The sequence below is a fragment of the Spermophilus citellus genome, assembly GCF_964194105.1.
Source record: "Spermophilus citellus genome assembly, chromosome: 6".
In the NCBI taxonomy this organism is placed as follows: Eukaryota; Metazoa; Chordata; class Mammalia; order Rodentia; family Sciuridae; genus Spermophilus; species Spermophilus citellus.
This window is the reverse complement of record NC_138187.1, coordinates 36,350,653-36,375,874: the sequence shown is the minus strand read 5'-3', so window position 1 is coordinate 36,375,874 and position 25,222 is coordinate 36,350,653. Positions and strand designations below refer to the sequence as shown.

Sequence of the window (25,222 nt, the reverse complement as noted above, 5' to 3'; positions counted from 1 at the left end):
TCATGCCAGAGCCTGCCAGCTTCACTGCCAACAAACCAGTGCCACCAATCAGTTTTCCCTGTACCCCCATGTCACAGCCCTGTCCCGCTCCCTGTGAATGTGTTATGCACTGAACAAGCGAGAGACTCCTCTGACCCGAGCAGCTGCCCCTCATGCTTCCTAGCACCTGGCGGTGGCTGGAGAGGCTTTTCACTCTGCACCAGGAAAAGGCAGGTTTGGAAGAGCTGCGACACCCTGCCCCATGGGCACAACTCCTTGCACACTTCCTGCAGGCACAGGAGGGCTGACACCAGCCACGTCCCTCTAAGGGTAGGAGGGCTGGATTCCAGGCCCTCCCTAAGCCAGAGACCAGTTACCAGGGAAGGGACCCCAGGTGGCAGAAGAGTTTTCCTATGTCACTCCTGAATTTTGAGCTGTGGGAACATGTCACCTACTTGGTCCAAGTCCGTGAGATGTGCCTCCTAAAACAAAACCAACCAACAAATGCATCCCTTCCAGGATCTTGTTCTTGACCTTAAGCGTCATGCTCAAAGCTACAGCAAGGCCGGGGGTCCTCGAGCCTCTGCACTATCTTGCACTGGGGGGGGGGCACAGAGTAAGTTCTCAGGGCTCAAAAGCAGACCTAAAACCACCTGCAAGATGAGCAGGAGTCAGAGGGAAGGACAGTGGCCACGGGAACCCTTCTCTCAGGAGCTGACCCCTGCTGACCCCACAGTAGGCGTAGGGCCCGGCGCAGCTTCATTCTTTCTCCATGTGGGTCCCCCATCCCACCCCAAGCTGGGCGCTGAAGCACGCGGACACATTTGTGTAAAAGAAACATCCTTCATCACGTTGCAATCACACAGACGGCTGTGGACAGTTATGAGCATCTCACAGTGGAATCAGCTCACTGGCAGGACAGGAAGGGCACTAAGCCACTAAGGATAAGCCACCTGAACCAAATCCTAATATGAGCTCTAGATGTAGAGTTTAGCACCTGAGAGCTGCTGTGGAAGGACCCAGGGGAACTGGCAGTGGTTTGGTGGTGACAACAGTTTAATAATGTCACAGAGTAACCTGGTGACATCTGATTCCTTATCTCTCTTCTGGCCATATTTTAAAAATGCAATCTTGTTTGGAGTTTGGCAGAAACCACAGGGCTCTGAGCACAATTTAAAGTGAAATGTCATCTCTTGTCCACTGGAAATAAACAGAAAAGAGAAAAATATCCACCACCACCACCACCACCACCCCCCCCCCCGACACACACACACCCCCGGCACTGTGTCTGCACCGACCCGCGGAGTGTCAACAACGTACCTGGCTGTTTGCGCAGTGTTTAATCATAAATGGATCCAAGCGCTCTCCCAAGTGGGAACAGAGCGAAGTCTCCCCTATCTGAGGGTGACAGATCAGCAAGGCAGGAGGACAGCGAGCCCTTGGGCTGGAGCTGAGGCCAGGTTGCTGGGGCATTTAAATCACACACAGGGACGTTTTCAAGACACACAGCCCTGTCAAGAAGGAGTCGCATGGAACAGGAGAGGAACAAGGGTAACTGTCCCAAGACCAGTGACAAGGACAAACTGAAAACCAAGAAACGGAGAAAATCCAAGGTGTGGAACTGCTGTGATTCCGGGTAGGGGGATGGAGCAGCTCCCTCTGGGTCTAGTGTCCCCTAAAAGCAGCCGTGGCCTGTGAGCCCATCCCAGAACTGGTGCCCCTTGCACTGCAGTGTGGCCACCTGGTGTGACAATGCTGAGGCCCCCTGTTGCCAGCAGGCTTTCTCCCTATCCAGGCAGAAAGCCAAACCTGGGTGCACTAATTTATCTGAAGGCCAAGGCCATTTTTTTTTATTCCAAGTATATGTAAAATAGTCCTCTAAAAAAATTTACAATACTCCTAACTCAAATGCCAATTAAAAGATGGATCGAGGGCACCAAATCTGAAGTTTACTGTGTGGGTTTTTTTTAAATAAGCAGCCAATTGCCAGGCACAGTGATGCATGCCGGAAATCCCAGAGACTTTGGAGGCTGAGGCAGGAGGATCCCAAGTTCAAGGCCAGCCTCATCAACTGAGACCCTGTCATGAAATGAAAAAGTAAAGGGGCTGGGGATGTAAGCTCAGTGGTAGAGTATCCCTGGGTTCAATCCCCAGCATACACAAAAAATAATGAGTAGCCACTGAGACTGCAGATCCTAAGACGGAGACTCAGGTCTCTGTACTTTCTAGGAGTCTCTCCCTGATCAGATGGAAGCACCATCTACATTGTATCTCGGATGAGGAAACCCAGGCTTAGGGGAGTGAGAGTAACTGTCCACAGGCATCAAAGCAGCAAATGATGAATTTTATTTATGCTTCAATATTCTAACTCCTCATATGAGGAAACAAAGAAACTGAATTTTCTTAAAAACTTTTTTGCTTGACAATAAAATCAAAACCACAAAAAGTCCTGCTGAACTAACTCTCCACCGTGGGGCCTGGAGAATCCCGTACCCTGCCTGTTGCTCCCCTAAGGCCCCAGTGTAACCCCAACTCCCAGTCTTGTCCTGTGGCGTTCCTTCCAGCCAGCTGCCACTCCCAGGTGAGCTCATTCAACCCTCTGGCAGGAGCTACCTCTGGGCCCATTTTACAGGAGAGACATTGTTACCTGAACAGGGAGAGGACGCAGAGGATGCTGCCACGTGAGTCAGAGTCAGCGATCACCATTACATTGTGGGATTTCACTGCGCAGATGTTCCAACCAGACACAATATGCAACTGGATTTATTTCTTTATCAGGTGAATTGAAACCTTATCGTGGCAGAACAAGTCTGCCATCTTGCTGGTTCAGTTCCCTGGAACCTCTTCTTTTCTGGCAGACCCCACATGCCTGCCACTAACCTGGTATCTGTGTGTGGGCTCTGCAGACAAGGTCTGTGCTGCCAGTTGAAGTCTGCGTCCACCAGGCCACCAGACAGCAGAGGGGGTCAGCTGTGACCTGCCAGAGGTGGCCTGTGCGGTGAGTGTCCAGCCTTTAATTCACCAACACTTATTAAGTCCTCTGTGCCAGGCCCTGTATACGCCCTAAGAATAGAAATCAAACAGTCCCTCAGAGAAGCCGGGGCTGGCCATCAGCAGGGCAGTGCAACCCATGATGAGGAGACAGGACGAAACTGGGATGCGGGAACCTCCAACAGACGCGCATGGCCAAGCGGGGTCTCTCCAAGGAATTGTCCCCCAGCCGCGCAGCAGTCAAGTGAACACCTTTTGGGGGCAAATCACTGTACTTTATTACATCCGTGTACACACTAGGTCGCCTTTGTGCTGTTGTGTCATGTAAAATTCAAACAAAACAGAAAACTCTAGGCTCTGCAGCTTAGCTGGGCTCTGACCTGTGCTCCCCAGGGGAGTGCTTATCCCAGCACGGCTCTGATTTGCATGTGAGTCTGTTTCCCCAAACTAGCAGCCATTGATAAAACCTGATCAAAGACCACTGGGGGTGCTGGAGGAAAGCTGGCTGACTGCAGCTGCAGCAACAGGGACCGGCCTTTGTTTAGAGACCTAGATAAAACCCAGTCTAGAGAGAACCCAGCTGCCGGGGTCAGCACCAAACAGAATGCAGGAAAAGGCACTATTTGGTTTAAGACTCCAAGAGAACATGCCACAGGGTTCTGCCAAGTCCACCAGGTCCTGCTGGGAAGAGGCCCACGCTGGCCTTCCTGACCCAGAGCCCCCCACCCCCCCCCAGCTCTGGGGCAACCACCAACCACCTCTACAGTCACATGGATTTCTGAAAAATGTGTGAAAAACTGAGATTCAGTGGCAAACCTCGTCCCACATCATAAGAGCGGCCTGGAAAGACAGGGCAGGAGCAGCTCAGGAGGCCCCAGGAGTATCCAGGGACTGCTCTCCAGCCACCTCCTCTGCCTGCTCAGAGAGCTGCGTCTCTAAATAGATTTTAATACTAGGAAGGAGAAATTACCCGTTTGGGGAAACTGGGTCATAAAACAGATTAATAACACTGAATGATCGCCTGGGAGCAGCCAGGTTTCCAGTGCTACAGGATACACTAAACTAGTTTAATTGTTATGCAAATCGCACCCTCAGTCCCGTCAATCCCTCCCCAACGGCCCATTCATCAGCACAGTTTTCCCTGAAATCAAAACTGAGCCCACCGCCCCACACATCCCTCCCTAGGCGTCCTAAAGGTCCAGTGACTCTCCTTCGGGGTCTGTCCCCATAGCACTGCAGCCTCACAAGAAATGGGTACGTTAGGGAGAAGCATCAGGAGCTCCCTGAGGTTGGCCTGTCCAGCGTGGTCTACTCTACAGACCCCACGGAGGACAGAGGCAGGAACCCCAGGGTCTTGGTTTTTATTTTTAAGCAGAAAGGGCAATAGAATTCAATTAGCACGTGAAGCAGCCGAATTACTTCCTTGAGGAATTGTTTCCACAGCATTTAAGATGCTGGAGATCAAACACCACGGAATGTCCTTCCCCAAGAAAGGACCAGAAGAGGACAAAGGCACCACACCCAGCAGTGTCCAAGCACATGAGGGAAGGGCCCGCCAAACTCAGGATTCAAAGACGACTTAGGCTCCCAGGAAAGGAGATCATCCTCCCTTAAGCAGCGTCCCAACGCAGGCTGCCTTGCGGGTTTCTAAGGCTGCGCCTGCTAGTCCTAGACACTTGTCCACCAGGCAGGCGGTTCAGAAACAGCCACACACCGCATGCTGCTCTTTGCAGAGGACAGCACTGTCCAACCTGGGCTGAGGGTGGCCTGGGTGTCTGCACTAGGCTTGCACTGGTGAGGTGGAGAGTGGGACACGCAGACCCCAAGCCCCTGCACTGGGCTGAGCAGAGAGCCTTGCTGGGGACCAGCCAGCCTGCCTTCCACAGATGCACACTCCTAACTTAGGGAACCAAAAAACTTACCTAGCCTTTTAAACAGAGCATTCATATAGGAAAGGTGTTTTAAAAATACTCTAATGTCCCTCACCAATAAGGACTTGGATGTTCAGAGGCTATAAAGATGTAAATATGCAGCTCAGTGAAGTCCCCACAGTGGACTTTTTTGGGAAACAGACAGAGGCACAGTCACCTTGGTGGAGAGCTGTGTGTGCCTTTTCTCCTTCCCACATTTCTATGTTTTCCAGTTTTTTCCATAAGCACACACACCACATGACATTTTGGTCAAGGACAAGCTATGTGTACCATGGGGGTCCCATGGATCCTATGGCCTGGTGACGCTGTATCATCCTAGTTAGTGTGAGCACAGGCTGCAGCTCAGAGTGATAAGGTCAGCTGAGGATGTGCTTCTGGAAGGTTCTCTTCTGTAATGTGGAGCATCACCGGGTCATGGAGAAGTCTGAAATAATAAAGCTACGTAGATACATAACATGAAGGCTAAAGCACCTTTTTAAAGCTTTCTTTTAAAAATCTGGCTCCTACAAAAACAAATCACCTATAAAATTTGACTTAGAAAACCATGCATGCAGGCTGGCCTGAGAAACTTTGATTTCTTAAGTTCAAGCTTTGACTTTCTATTAACTCTACCATACTAATAATCCAGAGTCCTCAGGGAAAAAGTCATTTTGGATGGATGAGTTCTCCAAAGCAACCATCAGCTGTTCTATTAAAAATGAAAAAACAAAACCAAAATAAGGCTCAGTGGCAGAGCCCTGGCCTAGCAAGCAGAAGGCCCAGGGTTCCATCCCCAGCACCGCAGGACGGACCCTGCCCCTTTCGACAGTTATCTTGATCAGCTTACACCCTACTCCCTGGCTTCTTAGATACAGTGACAAAACAGAATCATGATTCATAAAGCTGAGAAGATGAGCGCTGCTCGACTTACAAGCACAAGCTGATGAAAGCCCTGCTTTAAAGGGGTAAACGCAGACACGGTGTTGGTGGCCGTGTGCAGGATCCTAGTGACAGCTAAACATGAGGAGCTGATCAGAGGCTGGGAGCCATGGGCACACTGGGGTTTGGGTAGCCGCATGGGATCCCCACATTCCCGGTGGCCCGTGCGAGATGAGGGAAACGGACAGCCTAGGAGGCACCCACGACCACATGGAGGGCCAGGAGCCACCCACGACCACACGGAGGGCCAAGAGCCACCCACAACCACACGGAGGGCCAGGAGCCACCGCATCCTGGAGGAGTTGAGGCTGGGCCTAGGCGAGGGGCTGCAAGGCAGCAGCGACTTCGCAGGCAGATCCCCCAGGCCCAGACCCCAGCACACCCTTCAGGGGCAGTCGGACCAGGGAGAGTGCCAGAGCTCACCTCCTCCATGTCCCTTGCTACTCACTCCAGTGACATGGCCAGCAGGGTCAAGGGCCCGTGTGAATCTTTACAAATAATGACAGAAACCCTTCTCTACACGGTTCAGAACATGTGGAGCACAGGAGAGGAAGGGAGAAGTGAAATGACACATTTTTTAAAAAGGCACAACCATAAACCACACTAAGAAACACAGTCCCCAGGAGGGGTCCTGAGGGACAGGGTCCACATGGCAGACAGTGGGCAGGGACACTCAGCATATGGTGGGAAGGGCAGGGAACAGAGGGCGACGCGGGCCACGGTGCAGGGGCAATGGCAGAGATGGGCACTCGGTGGGAGGGGCAGCTGAAGGCTCAGGACACCCATGAAAAGGGACATGATGCCAAAAACATCTAAATTAACATTAAATTAAGTGGAAGCACAGGTTCAGACTGGCTGCAATGCACAAAGACCCCAGAAATGGATGGGGGGCAAGGAGTGAGTTCACGGGAATGGCATGGGGGTACCAGGGCTGGGCGGGGCGTCAGTGTCTCACCAGCAGAGATTCCACCTGGGAAAATGTAAATTCTGGAGGTGGGCGGTGGTGACGGCTGCACAGCAGTGGGAACGTGCCTGAGGCCCCAGACACTCAAGGTGGCAATTTTATTTCTATTTCACCAGATAATGATGATGATGGTAACCACTGAGAGGCTGCGCGGTGGCTGGGGTGGCGGACAGGAGAAGGGGTGCAGAACCTTGTGGAGGGGTGACCAGACGGCCCTGGACAGGAAACCCAGAGAGGCTACCCTGAGGCTCCTGCTGTCACCACGCTCACAGGTGGCTCCAGCTCAGCCTGGTCACCCCAGGGCCAGTCTCTGTGCCCCTACCACAGGCCACGCAGTAGCCTCTGACCAGGGACAGCCTTGCTTAACACTGTGCAAGATGCCAGGCCTGAGAACTGTGGCCCACCCTGTGGTGCCAGCAACCTGGGAGGCGGAGACTGGGAAACAGTAAGTTCAAGGCCAGCCTGGGACCCCAGAGAGACCCTATCTCAAAGCAGAAGATAAAAAGGGCCCAGGAAGTAGCTCATTGGTAAGCTGACCCTCAGTTCAAAGACAAAACAAAGGGAAATGTCCCAAACTGCCCAGAGACACCAACCATGAATCTCACTGGCACTTAAAAAACAAAACAAAAAATCACAGAAAAATTAAATTTGCTGGCTGATACGATCCCCTAAATCGCACTAAATGTAAGGGGAAAAACGTTACGGGAAATCCCATAATTTCAGGCAGATGAAGGGGCACGAGGGCTGCGGTCGGCCTCTCCGTCTCCCCCAGGCACTGCAAGAAGCAAGAGGGCTCCCTCGGACCAAGCGGGGCCAGCCCCCATCTGGAGGATGACTGGCACCCTCCAGACAGAAGGAGCCAGAACACAGCCAGGTTGGAGAGAGAGGGGTGGCTTAACACCACCTGCCCTCCAGACGCCAGGCTGGGCACGGGCTGCGGGGCTGCGTGGGGACTGGAGCAGCACCCCCCAGCCTGTGGATCCCACATACCCTGCAGACGCACGGCAGGCACTATCTGCCCTGCGGCTCCCTCATCTTCTACCTTGCCCAGTTACCCATGAGGCCCTGTCAAGGACACCCTTTCTGGGAAGTCCCCCGCACACCCCAGGGTTAGTGGTTCCAACCTTCATGCCCCAGTGAGCCCTCAGTGGACTGAGTGTCCCAGGGAACACATCTGCTTAGGAGATAGGGGCACCTGTCGTCTCACAGGGCTGTGGACGGCTGTAGATAGCCATGGCACAGGGACGCTCTCTCAGCTAGAGAGGTTCTTTCATTTCCTTTGCTGCTGGTGGTAGCCAGCGTGGGGCCAGCTCTGCTCCCCAGCCCCACGAGCCGGCCCCTGCACCTTGAGCTCCACTGCTTCCCTTTGCAATTTGTAGTCTGCAAACAGGACTCGGCTGGGCTAGAGGGAACCAAGGGAGCTGACGAGATGCCACAGTCTCCCAGGAGCTGTGATGACCGTCACCCAGGCTCAGCTTCTCAGTCTCTGAAACAGGGCTCTTGTTCACAGAGAAGGGAAAAGACACCCCAAGAGCTGCGGTCACTAAAGCTCACAGGGTCAGACCTGCATTTGCGCCTCGAGGTGTCTGAGTAACTTGTATTTTATGAAGAAAGCAAGAGGCAAAGTTCCAAATGTGGACGCAGCGCACGTTTCCCTACAGGGCTCGGTCTTGCTGCACCTACAGTGACGCGGAGGGCACGCTTCCTCGTGGGCTCACCGATGTCACCGGCTCCCGCAGGCCACTTTTCCTCTCCCCAGCGAAACCCCGGTTCCAGCAGCCCAGACAGCCCTCCGCAGGCCGAGACTCCGTTTTCATTTTTATGTGGTCACAATATTCTGAAAGACATGGCTAAAAGGCTTCCCAAGAACTGGAGGGACAGCGGGTTGTCTGATGGCTTTTGAATGTGATGGGGCACAGTCCCCCACCTGGGGCTTCCCCAAGATAATCTGGCTTTACCAGTCAAGCTTCCAGTTCTGCCGTAGATGACAAGAACCATTCTCTGCACCTGGGCATGGCCTCGGCAATCTGTCCCTGGGGCGGCCCTCACACCTCGCCTCTCTGAGCCATCTGAGGCTCTCTCCCTGCCTGGGAACCCCGAAGCCAACTCACTCTGGGCTGGTGTCCCTCTGCTTGCCTACCATGCCTGGGCTCTGACTCCCCTCGTCACCAGGCACTTAAGGTGACCAAGATCTGAGCTGCAGAGCCACCTCCTCAGAGAGGACGCCACACCTGAAATGCCCAAAGGAGCACCACCCGAGCGCACAGTCAGCCTGCTGAAGTGCGCCAGACCTGCCTTCTGCTGGCATGCAAGGGGCTGGCGGAAGAGCCCAGGAGCGGTCACACGCAGCCGTTAGCTCAAGAGGGGTGAGCTGGAGAGGAGACCCTGGGCTGGGCACAGGAGCCTGACCCCAGAGGGTGAAGTGGTGGGAGTAAACCTGGCCTTTTCTGGGACGGAAAGCCAATGTCAGTGCTCGAGAATGAGAGAAAGGCACTCAAAGGGCACCACGCCTGGCCAAGGGCTGGAGTCTGAACGGGGGCTGTGGAGACAGGGGCCCTGCCTGACCACGGCCCTGGGGTGCAGGCCACAAGCCACGGCTTAGGGGTGTTAGAGTCCAACACTCCACAGAGACGCCCTCAGATAGCCAGGGAGAGCCGGACGCAGGGCCAGGTTTACTTCCAAGGAGCTGCTGCTGGAGAAGAGGATGGTGATGGGGACCCTGGACCTCGACTCCATCTGCTGTTACGCTTCCTCCCAAAATGGGCCCGAGGGGCTGGGCTTGTGGCTGACAGATAAAGCACTCACCCTGCACGTGGAAGGTAGATGCTGGGTTCGATCCTCAGCACCACATAAAAATAAAATAAGGGCATGTGTCTATCTACAACCCAAAAATATCAAAGTGGGGGGCTGGGCTGGGGCTCAGTGGTACAGCACTCGCCTAGCATGTGTGAGGCCCTGGGTCTGATCCCCAGCACCACATAAAATAGATAAAGGTCTTGTTCCATCTACAACTAAAAAAAGGGCTCAAAAAAATACGACAAGAGCTGGGGATGTGGCTCAAGCAGTAGTGCACTCGCCTGGGCATGCACGGGGCACTGGGTTCGATCCTCAGCACCACATAAAAATAAAATAAAGATGTTGTGTCCACCGAAAACTAAAAATATTAAAAAAAATTTCTCTCTCTCTTAAAAAAAATATGACAAAATGGCAAGAGCATCAACTCTTAGTGGATGCACAGCAATTGCTAAATTATCCTTTGTATTTTCCTGTGTTTTAAAAATGCCTTAAAACACGAATTCCACCATCCACTTGGTGCTTTGGTCCATGACTCCTAACCTCTCTGCACCCCGGCTTGGGGTCAAAGCCCTTCAAGGATGGCACTGGCTGAAGCCTGTGGCTCACCTGGGACCCAAACACTCCTGGCGACATCCCTGTGCCCTCCCCAGGCTTCAGCCAGTCCTGGTGCCCTCCAAAGGTCATTCAAAGGCATTAAAGGTAAAACCTGAGTTCATCTTCTCCAATCCTCTGTACTTTGAGCTCCTGTTCTCTAGACAAACACAAAGAAACAAAACACGACTATTCTGCTCCGATTATACAGCCTTCAGAGCCTGCAGGGACCTTAGAGACAGGCAGCCCATCCTCCAGCCGGTGTACCTGTCAGCTGACGGCCACCTCTGCTGGAACAGGCCGGGACGGAGAAGCTGGGGCCCTCCATGGTCCCTCAAAACACACCCCACTTCCACATCCATAGGCCCCACAGAGTGGGGACAGTCTCTTGTGCTTGGGAACAAGGACAGTAATGATGGTGATGATGATGTGCAGACTTGGGGGTTAAGACACTATCTATGTGCCAGGCATGAAAGGCCCTCTAACCCACCTCCTGAAATTCCCACATCTCCCTGGGAAGTGGGCAGTGTGAGAATTTTATGGATGGGGACATGGGCTCAGAGACCAGGCTACTTGCCCAAGGGCACCCAGCTAACCTGACTTAGCTGGATCTTTTAGAAGCTAAGCAAATTAAGCTCCAATCACTTCTCAGGTTATTTCTGCATTCAGCTCTCTGCCATTTGTTTATTCATTCTGCCAACAACTATTTACAAAGTACCTAGTGTCTGGCACACACTGGGGTCACAGCAGTAAACCAGAAAAGTGTGGTGTTCCTTCAATAACTTTTTTTTTTTTTTTTTTTTTTTTTTTGTACCAGGGATTGAACTCAGGGACACTTGACCACTGAGCCAATCCCCTATTTTGGATTTTATTTAGAGACAAGGTCTCACTGAGTTGCTTAGCACCTCACTTTTGTTGAGGCTGTCTTTGAATTTGTGATCCTCCTGCCTCAGCCTCCCGAGCTGCTGGGATTGCTGGGGTTACAGGCATACACCACCGCATCCAGCTTCCCATAACTCTTTAGCACGCATCAGACAAACAGAACTTCAGACCACCACAACAGTCACAGGGCTCGGTGGGTGCTCTGGGACCAAACCAAACCAGATGGAAGTGGCTTTTTACAAATTTACTTATTCTTAGTTTTTTTTGAGATGGGATCTCATTAAGTTGCCCCAACTGGCCTCTAACTCCTGGGCTCAAGGGATCCTTCTGCCTCAGCCTCCCAAGGAGCTAGGACCACAGGGGTGTGCCACCACACCAGAGAGGAGGTGTCTCCTAAGTGGTCAAAGCTGCTTTCTCTCTGAAACCCCTCCAGAGGTTCCTTTTCCACTAGCTACAAGAAAGGAGCCCCTCGTCACCATGTTTGGTCAATGTTATCTGGAAGTTTTTTCCAGCCAATTCAACAAAAAGAAACGAAAGATAAAATAGTGGAAGAGAGACAAAGTAAACTTCACTTGTAGATGAAGACGAGGCCTAGGAAGTGCAGCCCAGGAACCGAAGGCCTGTTACTAGAAACAGTAAATACACTAGATACAAAACCTTCTCCACCAAGCCCCACCCAGACATCGCTGCTAATTACACAAGAAGCAACAGTAACTGGCTGGTGGGGAGCCAGACAGCACCTAAGCCAGGGATGGCAACTGGCCGGGACAGCCTGAGAAGGCACACGTTGTTGCTTTCTGGTATTTCAAGCAGAGGTGTTCAATCTGATTCTAATCAGGATTTTATCACATCAGACAAATCTACAAGAGATAGGATATCTGGCCTGTCTTCTTTAAAAATGCCAAGATCAATAAAGACAACAAAGGAACTGACCCACATTGGGGAGACCAGAGAGACGTGACAGCAAACTCGACCCTTCATCCTGGACCGCGTCCTGCACCAGGGACAGAACACACTGAAGGTGCTCCTGGGACAGCTGATGAAACTGGTACAGGGACTTCATATCAGATTACGAGCACCCATCCATGCTAAATTTCCCGAACTTAGTGAGATCAACGTTACATAAGATGCCCTTATTTACAGAAAATCTAGGCTGCAGTGTCAAGGATATGATACAGTTCACTCCTAAAAGCACACACAGAGAAAAGCTAAAGTAAATGTGGCAGAAGGCTAAAAAGGAACAAATCTGGGCAGAGGATGGGTGAGTTGTTTGTACTAATCTTAAAACTTTCTTGAAAGCTTATTTTTTTAATGTTAAGATTTTTTTAAAGTTGGTATTATAAAACTCATACCAAAGAAAAACACACAGCCTACTTTTCCTAACACTAACTCTTTAGAAAGTAATGAGGAAAAAAGATCCATTCATACTATGAAAACAAATACATAAAACACCTAGGATTAAACATGACAAGAAAAATACGGCTCTGTCTGAAGCAAACCAGTGCTGCAGGGTGCTGGCCTGGAGAGCAGCCCACGAGGGCACTGTGCACGCTGCTCCTGTCAAGGGCAGATGCAAACAGTGCAGGCCCGTGAGCCACAGGGCCTCGATCCCAGTTAAGCAGCACAGATGGCACACAGACAGCTGGGCATGATGTGTTCCAATAAAACTTTATTTATAAATACAGATGGCTGGCAGGCTTCAGTCCACAGGCTGCAGCTTTCCGCCCTGATCTAAAATGGACTGGCTAGCTGTTGAGTGAACTGCTGTCATCCCTTTCCTGGGCACACTGCCCTTCCTTGGAGTGGCCAGGGGCTGGGCTCTGATCACTGGCATGAGTGGGCCTGGCCCATCATCCCTGGGACCCACCTCTCCTCTGGTGCCAGCCTGCAGAGCTGAGCGGGGGCCAGCGGAGTCTCCCAACAGTGCCACCCCCTGCCCTTGTGGGACTTGCAGGGGCCAGCGGAGTCTCCCAACAGTGCCACCCCCTGCCCTTGTGGGACTTGCAGGCAATACCCAAGTTCACCCCAACACGTAGCGAGTGCCATGGCAGGTCCAGGTCCTGTGAGCCAAAAGCCAGCACTTCAAGGGCTTGTCAGACAAGTGCCACCCGGTTAGAACAGGAGCCATGTGGGCGCAGTCAGGGGCAGGCAGACGTGCCACACCCACCGTCTACCAAGGAAACAACATCTGCAAGGACATGAATGAAACACGACGGACCTGCACTCACAGGCAACCGTAACCCCAGGAACACAGAGGCCCCTCTGTGGAGCCCCTGCGCAGCACACCTGCCCCTGCCCCGCTCTCCGCAGGCATCTTCCTTTGGAAGTAAGTCATCCAAATCTGGCTTCAAGAGGGCAATAAAGGGACCATGGAAGATACCTGCTCCAACTGAGGCCGCAGTGGCAGGGACAGAGGACAGCTGTCCACCTGTGCAGCAACCAGGCACTCCAAAAGAGCCTACCCCACAGCCTGGGCCACCTCCACCACCTCCAATCACACTGCAGAAAACCAGGCTGCCCTGAGGCAGAGGTAGACAGAAGGGCCACACCCAGAGGTCTGCGGGCTCTTGGGCACTCTGGGAACAGCGGCACCTGACTGTCCCAAGTTACCTTGAACACTGGAAAGGAGTGAACACCTCGGCTCCTCAGTCATGTCAGCCACGTTCCAAATGCTTGCTGGCCCCACATGGCCCACAGCTACACAGTGCAGCTGTAGAAAGTTCGAGACTCTCCATGGCATCCCTATGGCCAGACCAAGGGTAGGCAGGCCTGGAAGAATCTGTCCACACCACAACTGAAGAGGAAAACGCAATTACAAAGAGAGCCGAGCAGCTGGCAAGGTCTGCTCTGGGTTAGAACCTAACGGGGCTCTGTGTGCTCCGGGCGGGTCCCGACCCAACAGAGAGCCAGATGCTCCAAGGGCAGGAATCTTCCTCAGGCTGAGAGATGAGTCTGTTCCCAACCACAGGGATGTACCTGCCAGGCAGGCAGGATCCCTGCGTCCCAAGGCAGATACCCTCCATGCTTTCCTCCTCCAACTCACGCCTGCCACCCCAGCCTGCTGTCCCCAGCATCAGCTTTCATCTGACACTTTCAAGACTGGCTCCAAGGAATGACCAGGGTTACAGATCACTTCCCACTCAGGACAGCCCAGCTACTGCTTCCTGGGAACACAGGGCATTCATTTTGTCAGCATGACGGAAGGGACACTTCTGGGAAGGCTCTCTGGCCCCTCGGCCCTGTGGCACCTCTGAGCTTGGCTCACCCTCCAAGACCAGGTGGGAGTGTGCCCGGCTGAGTCTGTAGCTCACTGCACCCAGACCCCACGGACTCCCATGTCACAGCCACAACTACCAAAGACGACCACACGGCCCAGCCACAGGGAAGACAGCACCGGACTCCCTGTGTGCATCCTGGACACTGCCAACCCCACCCCAAGCTTCAACCCTGGAGCTGGAGCCACACGGTGGAAGAGCAGTCGCCTGAATTGGCTTAGGTGAGGAGAGGACGAAAAGCAGGCCTCCCAGGGTCCCCGTACTGTAGTGGGTGGGAGAAAACACATTTTTATAAAATACAAAAATGGTAGTTCTAACAGTGTGCTTAGAAAAGTCTCATAAGAATCCCAAACAACAGTTGCTGTTGCCTAAAAATGCACGGGGTAGCTGACATTACCCAAGACCCCTGGGAGCCCCCTGGCCCTGCCCTGCCCGCCCACCCTGCTACCCCTGGCAGAAAGGGAGAGGGAGACCCACAGGCCCATCTGCTCAGGGGAACCGACAACCTGAGAGAACGCAGGAGTGCCACTGTGCCATAACGCTGCTGCGGTTACCCGAATCATGCCACAAGGCACCAGGCAGGCCAGTGACTGCAGTCTGCTCCGGTGCAAGGTTTCCACTTTTATATTCAAAGGGACCAAGTTTAAGTACCAACTGAACCTAAGGTGGCACAGACTTGTCTTTGTGTGGGAAGCCATTCTAACACGTGATTGGGTGACTCCCGTTAAGGGTCTGAGGTGCTTTGGCTCTGTCGAAGCTTTCCCGGCCCTTTCCTGATGAGAGAGCCCATCCGTGTGGGGGTGTGCCTGACCACTGACCCTGGGGACCCAATCACTGACCCTGACCTTGGAGTGCAGCTCCCCCTCAACCTTCATTGGATGGAATTCTCCCCTGAATCTCTTGTTCCCCAATAAAAGGATACTCCAGGCGTGTTCACTCTCTCTCTCTCCTGCTAGCCCTGAGTAATCCTTGCTGCCCTGCTGGGCGGTTAGAGGAGGGAACCAGAGAGGGGAGCCGTCTCGGACCTAGCAATAGAAATAAGGTAACTGAGTCTGTGTGTTTTATTTCGATCTCATCTAGCTAACTTTATGCCTAGAACCTCATTAATGAAACCATTGCGCAGGCCGCGTGGTAGATCTTTGTACGGTCAGATGCACTGGTGTGAGTCTGCACACCTCAGTAGGTACCTTTCCCGTGGCCAACACAGGATGTCATAAAACCATGCGTGGGGGTAAGAAGGTCACTCGTGAATGCAAGACAGCAATGGATTTTAACGTAATCTGTAGTCTGGCACCAGAGCCCGAGACACAGCTCAGAGTCCATTTTGCAACTAGTCTATAAGAAACCGGAGTCTTGGTGAGATGTCAGGAGCTTCAGTCACCTGAAAAGCCTGCTAAAAGCCCCCGCCACTCCAGCCACACGTCTGCGGCCAGATCGTCTTCATGTCCTTTGGCCAAAGTGACACACCCAAAGCAGAGGCAGCTATGAGAGTCCAGCAGTGTCTGTCAGCCAGGCGCTGAAGACGTGTGAAGGAGAAGGAGAAAAAATGACCCTTTCTAATTTTGTTTTCCTTTGGGAAATAGAGGTTTTTTCCATGGAAGTTATTTTTGAAATATGCTTATTATTGCTATTTTTAGATTAATAAATATGTGTTTTAATTTCTCATATGGTAAACATTCACAGACATATCTCACATAAACCAAAGTACTTTGAGGTCCCCAAGAACATATAAGGGCACACAAGGGCCCTGGACCAACCCCTGTGAGCTGCTATGTAGGTAGAGTGTGTCCAGGCAGTGCCACCGGAGAGCCGGCCCTGGGCTGGTGAGGTGGCAGGGGGGGAAGAGCAGGTACTGGGATGCCAGTGAGGTTTCTGAGCATCGCAGCAATCGGATCAGAGCTCAGCTCTGCAGCACCAGGAAGAACGAGTCAGTACCTCTGAGGGAATAAATGGAGGACAGTTTGCGCCCTTGAGACAAGGTTAGACACGTGCCGGATGACTGGGGGCAAACAGGAGTCTTTTCAACCAAGTCACGTACAAAATGTCCATCTCCATTTTCTGTCTATTGACCAGCTTCCTCTACCCACCAGAAATCGCTCTCAGGAGAGGAAAGCCGCACATCTGCCGGCAGCTGGAACTGTCATGTCTAAGCAAAGCCCAACGCACACCAGCCCATCTTCACAGTGGCCAGGGAGGCGCACACCACCAACTCTCTGCGCATGGGTCACCCGAGGGAAGCAATCCTGCCCAGGCCAGCCCAGCCTCAGACACCAAGCCACACACAGCACGCCTCCTGGTTTCCCTTGTAAACTCACAAGCCGTGTTCACATACACGCTGCGTTTTTCTTTCTTTTTACCAACTGGTAACATCTTACCAGGAAACCAGAACTCTTGAAGTGATCGTCCCAATGAAAATTAACTAGGAAATCTCCTAACAAATAGCAATGTTAACAGTCTACTTCCAGGAAATCAAAGTAAAAGCATTTCAAATAATCCTCTCATTTTAATATGAAATGCTTTAAATGTGGGGTAATTATGGTAATGAGGCATTGCTGCAATTTGAGTTGTCATTAATTTAGCAAGTTTATCCCCTGACATTCACAAGATGCAAAAACAGCAAATAGTAAATTACTATAACTCCAAAGCAAATGCTTTGGTTTCATTTCAGTACATAACTTTAAACATAGCTGAGTCTTTTTCAAAAATATTAAATATGAACCCCATAAAGACTCTCCATTATGCCCTTTGAGGTCCTACCAACCCACCACCTCAATCTTCCAGCAGCGTAACAAAGGCCTCCACACATTTACTCTAAGTCCGTTTCAACACGCACTGCAGGATAAATGACATTCTTTCCACGGACTGATTTTTAAGATTCTATGAACTTTGTTATGAATGGGTGTAAACTCAAAACTCTCAGTGTGAATGAGACCCTAGGAGATGGTTAATGTTATAACAAGGACTCAATGGACCGCTGTCCCGATTTGCCACATTCCCACAACTTGTTGTTGTTGTAATACTTGGGATCAAACCCAGGGGTGCTGTATCACTGAGCAACATCCCCAGCCCTTTTTAATTTTTCATTTTGAGACAGGGCCTCACTAAGTTGCTGAGCCTGGTCTTGAACTTGCCATCTTCCTGTCTCAGCCTCCTGTGTCTCTGCTATTACAGGCATGTGCCACAGCAACTGGCTCTCCCCAAATTTTTAAAGCAAGCCTCTAACAAGATGACGGTTTAACTGAACAAACACACCCAACGCACAATCACAGCAAGAAAGAAAGGAACAGGAGACACTGTACTTCCTATTCTGCCTGGATGACCACACACACACACACACACACACACACACACACATACACGCACACAAAAGCCAAGAAAAGCCAAGGCCTCTCCTCTCTGCCACACAGCGCCCCACCAGCCTGCCTGGGATGGCTATGCCGCCTCCTCCCACCCTGGGGCTGAGCCCTCCTCCCCCTATCCAGTCACTGGGGAGGACCGTCCTCCTCAGATAGTCTTTCACCTGGATCTGCCCCACTGTGGCCCCAGGTCCAGTAAGCCAGGCTGGATGACTGTCCGGTCCCTTACGTGGCTTCTGCTGCCCTTACAGCTACCACAAGCCCACCCCTCCCCACGTGGCTCTGCCCATCTTCACTCCAGGCCCCCTCTGCGTGGAGACGAGAACAGCACAACCCTGGTCCTCACGGCTTCTGGCTCTGACCACTGGAAAGTGGTGGATCTGACACTCTCTCTCGTCCCAAGTGCAAATCTCAGCTCAGCACAGATGCCATTCCTGGCCAACCAGCCGTGACCCAGCAGCTCCCTCCGGGGAGGCAGTGCTGAAGGAGTGCTGTGACTGTCCTTGGATGCTACACAATGGACACTCAGACAAACTTGCGGTCTTTGTCAAGTCTATGGCATTTTCCAATTAATTTGAAAATAACCATGTTGTACAGATAACTAGTTGCATAATGGTTAAAAACTAATTGAACATATTTCAATTGGCCAGTCAAAACAGCAACGAGAAACTATGTTATATATGTTTTTATTGGGTCTAAAATAATTATTTGTGTAGTAAAACGCTCTGGTGGTTTCAACTAATTGATTTTTATCACGGCACAAGTGCAGGAGCTGGGATCCATAACACCCGCCACTCACCGTAGCCTTTTCAGCAGGTAGAACGCGTCAGCACTGCTAAGCACCTAGGGCTGGTGGCTGGCAGGAGCCATGAGAGGACAAGAGAGAATAAATTAAGGGACTCAGGCAACAACTATCCAAAGCTGCTAATGTTACAAAAAGGAGCCTAACAGAACATTTTCGCTGCCTGGCAGACACACATGGCAAGACCTGCCATGCAGTTTGGGCAATAAACAAACAAACAAACAAACAAACAAACTGGAGTTTGATCAGCTCTCCAGATCCAACAGTCAATTTACAGGAATGACAGGGGACCGGGGCGGATGCCACAGGAATCCAATTTGTAAGAGGAGCTGTGGAAACCTGCACATGACAGATGACCCTCTTCCTTCCATGGATAAGTTGAAGCAGGAAAATAAAGAGGGTGACATGGAGCCTGCAGATTGAGAGATCCAGGAGGCCCAGCCACCAAGCCCACAGCAGAACCTCCTTGGGTTTTCAATTCAAGAAAAGGCACAGGAGGAAGAAAATCCCCTTGCAGTGAGGGAAACCTGAAAGTGGAGTGAAGAGATGACAGCAGGGAACTAAATTCTCAGGTGTGACAATGACGCTGTGGTTAAGTTTTTTTTTTTTTTTTTTTAAAGAATTCTTCAATTTTAGTGATATGACATCTGTGATTCGCTTCTAAGTAACTCCAGGAGGTGGAAGGCAGAACGGGGATGCAGATGAAACAAGGGTGGCCATAAGATGATGACTGTGGACACGAGGTGATGGGTCCATGAATGTCCACTACTCTGTTTTTATGTTTGAAATTTTCCATAACAAAAAAAAAAAATGTTTTTAGAAAGTAACCATGTTCCTTGCAGAAAATTTGGTCAATAAAGACAAGTATAAAGTTAATAATAAAAAAAAAAGTCTCATAAATCTTGCCACTCAAAGCTACCGCAAAGGGAAGTTTTGAAACTATTCAAGTGCTCAAGACTTCCTACAAAGGGACTGGGGAAAGGGCTGCAGAGGAGGAGGAAGAGCAAAGAAGGGCCGTGAAAGGGTATTTCAAGTTCACCAGTCATATCTAATTCAAATTCTGAATTAAGTGGTGTCAAAGACTACACACACACACACACACACACACACACACACACACTATGTAACCTAAGAAGACTGCCACATTTCAGGAAACAAAGCCAAATCTATAACAATGTTTTGCCCCTATAGAAACTACAAGTCCACTTAGTCATCGATTTGTTCATTCAACAAGTATAAGTGAGTTGCTGTTACTGCTTGCCAGTGCCTGCACCGAGGCTAATTAAAGGTGACAGATTCTCAGCCTGAGCCTCAAGGAGAGCTTAGGGGCTAGAAAAGTGCTACCACTCAGACACATGCAGTCCTGCCAAGCCCACCCGAAGTCCCACCAAGGCCACCTGAAGAAGCTACTGAATCAGAGCTGACGCATGCTCCTTTGGGCCTAGCAGCTCTGGTGTGATTTTCTACCACAGGGTCAGACTCTGCAGTGCACCAAGTTCAGCTCTGAGCAGTGTCGCAAGTTGTTTCCCCCTGCCACCACCAATAATTTAAAATGTGGAAGATTGGAAAAGTTATACTTCTAGTAACAATTGGGGGTGAAGTCTGGTTTTCTTCCCAAGTGGGAGGTGCACAGGGGAGTGCATGCAAATGTCACCCAGGTGGCTGTCACCTGTCCTAAGGATGGGGAAAAAGGAGGCTAGGGACAAGACTGCTTTGGGAATCAATACAATGCAAAACCAGCAATACAAAACCATTCCGTCCACTGAATTCACACATGTTCAAGTCAACAAAACTCCAATGCCATGAGAGAGAACTTGCAGCTAAGGCAAAGAAACTCATAGCTTCAAATGTTAATGGCAAAAGTGGACACCAAAGCCCTAGGGAACAGACATGGTGAGTGTTGCGGTGACTTTAGTCAGTAACGCATTTCCCATTCAGAGTGATGAAAATGTTCACAACCCACTTCCTTGCTCTGAATTCATTGAAATTTCTTGATTATTTGATTCGTCCTAAGAAACCTGACCTAACTCTTAAACAGAAGTTCACAACATCCTGTTCCATATACTCGATTACTTAGCTTCCTAAAGGAAAAGAGAATGCACACCCGCTGGAACTGTTCAACTATTGTTAACAGGCTTCAGCGGTTTGCAGAACAAATGTCTTTTCTCTAGGAGGGCAGACACGGGCATCCGCTTACTAGTTTTCCTCCTGCACCGTGGTTCTGTTCTACCATTTGCGTCTCTGCTAACACGGATGGTGCTCAGAAGTAGAAATCAAATAAATACAGACAGCACAGTGGGGCGGAGTACTTGGTGCAAGTCTAAAGCACAAACTCAGTGGCCACACATTTCCTGACAGCTAAGCCAGTGCTCCCAAACACACCCACTGAGATACCAATTCCTTGAAGTACAGATTTTGAGGCACCGTGTGCACCAATAAACTTTCAAAAATAATAGACTTGAATTGGCCAATTTGGTAGATGACCAGGAGGACCCTGTGGGTTGAAACTTTCCCCTGTTATGGAGAAAACACGAGTATGAACACCTCATTCAAGATCCAGTAACTGGGGCAGGTGAGGGGTGGCTAGGGCAGGAAAACCTGAAAAGAGGGCTGTAGAATCAGAGCTACATGAAGGTACAGAGACAGGCCTCTAGGGGCCTGGGGGAGGTGGAGAGCAGTGTTTACCTGTCATTTTCTCACTGGAGGAGTCTGGGCCAGGGACACCTTTAACATGGCAATGGACCCAGTGTGTAGGTTATGAGAGAGGAACAGAACTGTTATCTGCCAAGTCCTGACTTTACAAGTGCACACCTTTCAGGTTTGGAAAATGAAGGTGTACTTTCCCTCTCACACCCTAAGTTGGGGTGAGTCACTGTTGATGTTGAAAATCATTCAATAAAGTGTCTACAACAAACATGCCCGACCCTAAAAGGAGAGCAGTTTAAAGAAAGAAAGGCAAGGCCTGGGAGTTAGTCCAGCAAAGACTCCCTTGATTCCAGTGCTTCTGAATGTGTTATGAGACAGACAGACAACTCTTGAGTGTACACAACCGGCACTGAAGGGTACACACACTAGTGAGGGGTTGGAGGCAATTACGGAATAGAAAAAGAAAGTGCAGCAGAGGAAGTGAGTAATCTGCCAGGCTTTCTCCTAAAGCACAGACTTCAAGTCCCCGAGGTCCCCTGAAGTCCCCGAGGTCCCCTGAAGTCCCCAAGAGCTGAGGGCAGCACATGGGGTGGGGAACTGCGCGGCAGGGAAGGGGCAGTGCACCAATCAGATGGTCAGTGGTCTAATAGGACTCTGAAACAAGGGTCCCAGTTCCGGTGGCTAAGGCCTCCCATTCCCTACTACCTCTGACCTCAGGTTACACTGAGGCACTCATTTCCTGTCCTGGCCCCTCCCTGCCTAGCTGACCCTTGGCTTCAGACCTGCCCCTAACACAGGGACTATGGGGTGGGGATCCCATCCAGGGACCACTGGTACCAGGCTGTCCCCTCCAGGACAATCACGGTCTGGGGTGGGGAAGGGTGATATGGGTGATCCAGACCTGGGGCCTAGAGGTATTATCCTGAAGTCAAGACCGGGAGGGCGTGGAGAGTGACCTCAAGACCCAGGCTCAGCTGGGGTGACACTGGGGGCCTGGCAGGAGTCAGGGTCAGGAGTGTACCTGTGGATCTAGGTTGTCAAGGGTCCAGGGTGACCACAGAGACTAAGACAAGTGGAGGTTGAGGTTGATCACAGTGGTTGAGACCTGGGGGTAACTGGGGTCGGGCTGATGCTGGAGACTCAGGCTGAATACCGTCAGGGGTGGTCCCAGAGGTTCAGTCCTGATGAGGTCAGGGGTCGACTCTGGGAGTTCAGACTAGGTGGAAGTGTGTGTGTGGGGGGTGACCCCAAGGATTCAGGTCTGATGGGGTGGGCGTGGGGGTAACCCTGAGGTTCAGGCCAGTATGGGGGCCCCCGGGGATTCAGATTGGGCAGGGTCATAGCCAGGGTGATCTGGGGGGTAACCCTGGGGATATGGGCCTGGTGGGGTCACAGCGGGGGTTAACCCCAGGGATTCGGTATCTGGGATGATCCTGGGGGGGTATTCAGGACCGGAGTCCGGGGTGATCCCTGAGATTCAGGCCTAGCGGGGTCGCAGCGGGGTTAACCCCAGGGGTTCTGGCCCAGTGGGGGTCGACGTCGAGGATGGTTTCCGGGGTTCAAAACGGGAGGGGTTGGGGTGGTGCCGGGGGCTCAGGGCCGGCCCTGGGGGGTCAAGGCGAACGGTGTCGCAGCGGCTACGACCCCGGGGGTCCGGCGGGGCGGGGCGGGGCGGGACTCACTGCTTGGGCAGCTGCAGGGCGGGCGCGCCGCGCCGCTGGAAGGCCCCGTCCACGAAGACGCCGTTCTTGCCGAGGCAGCGCAGGTAGAAGTGCGGCTCCTGGAAGCTGAGCTGCAGGTGGCGCCGCGAGATGAAGCTCGACAGGCCCATGCTCAGGTCCACCGAGCCCTGCGACGAGTTGCGGCCGATGGTGACGCTGGTCTGCCGCATGAGGAACTCGAACTCGCGGCCCTCTAGGCGCGCCAGCGCCGGCCCCGGGCTCTGCCGCACCGAGGCCGCCGCCGCCGCCACTAGCGCCGGCGCCGCGCCCGCGGGGGCGCCGGGCGGCAGCGGCAGCGGTAGCGGTAGCGGCGGCGGCGGCCCGGGCGGGGGCTGGGCGGGCGGCGGCGGCGGCGACGCGGCGGGCCCGGGCGCGGGAGGCGCGGCGGCGGGGAGGGCGGCGGCCGCGGCGCACAGCACGGGGCTGCAGGGCGCCGAGCGCAGCGCCAGCAGGGCGCGGGCGCCGCTGTCCTCGCCGACTTCGGCCATGTTCGCGCAGCTCCGAGCGGCTCCGGCGGCGGCGAGGCGGCGCGGGGCGGGGCGCGCGGCGCGCGCGGAAACCCGGGCCGGACACGGAGCGGAGCGCAGCGCAGCAGCAGCCGCCGGCGGGCGGGGGCCGGGAGGCGCCGCTCCCTCCCCGCTGCGCGCGGCCCCTGCTCGCCCCGGCTCGCAGCAGCGCGTGCCCGTGCCTCCATCCCCGCGACCCCCCAAGTTTTGCCCTAGGGTCACCGGAAAAAGGGGGACATGCCCAAAGGCGTCTCCTGGGACCCGATGACTCCACCTCCCCCCACCCCAACTCCTAAGTGAGAGCCTACTTGAGAACCCCAGTTGAGAGTTTCACACAGTCGCGGAAGATCAAGGTTGAGGGAGGACGCTGGTGATCCAGCCCGACCCCCTTTTGTACTTTTTGGAACCATTCAACAAATACGCAGGGGACTAAGATGCCCGAACACAGACCTTAGCTGCAAACAGGGAATGGCCACTTTGGGCATTACTCAAATCCCTTTAGGACAGCAGGGTCCTGGTCCTGTATTGTTAATTCAGCCAGGTCCCCCTAAAAAAAAAAAAAAAAGTAGTCTCCTCTTTTAATAACTGTTGAGTATGAAAAAGTAAACACAGCTCCCAGCCGGATGGAGCTTACAGTCTCTTGGGAGTTACAGACACGTTAAAATCAGAGACACAGACTGACACTTGTAAAATCACAACGACCCAATGTTTGGTGGGGGGCATGCTGCATAGCGGCACGCAGGAGGGAGAAGGGAGACCTGACCATCTATGGTGGGAAGCTTCCCTACCTTCTTCCCACCTCCCAGCCACACACGAATCCAAGCACGACGTTATTGAGTATATGGATGTGAACAGAGGAAGTATGTGTTGGGATGCAAGGGACTCATTTTCATGAGAAGCTGCAGCAACAGACCCTACTTAATTGAGAAGGAATCTCTTCTCTAAGACACATGAGCCAAAGCCCAAAGGGTGAATTGGCGCTAACTGGGGGAGTAGTTGGGAGTGTAGAGGGACAGTGTCCAGCCAAGGAACATATGTGCTGAAGATGTGTGCCTTGGAGCAGTGGATGGAAGTCTTCTGTGTGTGGAGCAGAGTGACCAAGTCAGCTGAACCAAATGAGGCTAAGGAGGACTGCAGAACTGTGCTGGGTCCTATATGGATCTGGTTCTCCCCCCCCCCAAAAAAGCATGGAGGGTGTGCACATCCCTGTATTTTAAAATCCACCCACTCTGGCTACCAGGGAGCCTGACTTCACAAAGGGTCAAAGTGATCCATGGGAGGCCGGTTAGGAAGCTGCTGGACTGAAGAGATGGGCTTAAGGAGAGAGATGGAGAGAAGCCAAGGGATTTGAGAAGCATCGAGCTCATACCAAGAGATTCATACCAACATGGTAGGAATATAGGATGGTGTCGCTGCCATGGGAGAAAGTATGGTGGTTCCTTGAAGTCACACATAGCAGTCCTATATAATGCAGCATTCTACTTCTGAGTATAAATACAAAACAACTAAAAGTTGGATCTTGAAGAGATGTTGGTACACCCACATTCATGGCAGCATTATTCACAACAGCTGAGATGTGGAAGTCACCCAGATGCCCATCCATACCTGCACATCATCCAATGATCTATTACTCAGCCTTAAGAAGGTGCTATAACATGGGTGAGCCTTGAGAACACGATGCTCAGTGCAACTAAACAGATGCAATAAAAAGGACAGATACTGTGTGATTCCACTTCTGTGAGGTCCTAGGGTGATTAGATTCGTGAAGATAGAAAGTAGAATAGTGGGTGCCAGGGGCTGGGGAGGGGGAAGAGGAGTCAGTATTTAAGAATTTAATATGGACAGACTTTGAAATTGCAGGGTT

General features: G+C 52.2%; 1 protein-coding gene across 1 annotated transcript in view; it reads right to left on the bottom strand.

The window, feature by feature from the left end:
* The window catches only part of FOXK1 (forkhead box K1), a 55,813-nt gene extending 32,414 nt beyond the window's left edge, over window positions 1-23,399 (bottom strand). The window contains exon 1 of the mRNA XM_081299418.1: window positions 22,814-23,399. Coding sequence (XP_081155544.1) covers window positions 22,814-23,340 — 527 coding nt within the window. The 5' untranslated portion in view covers window positions 23,341-23,399. The remainder of the gene's footprint in view (window positions 1-22,813) is intronic.
* Between the last annotated feature and the right edge of the window lie 1,823 nt (window positions 23,400-25,222).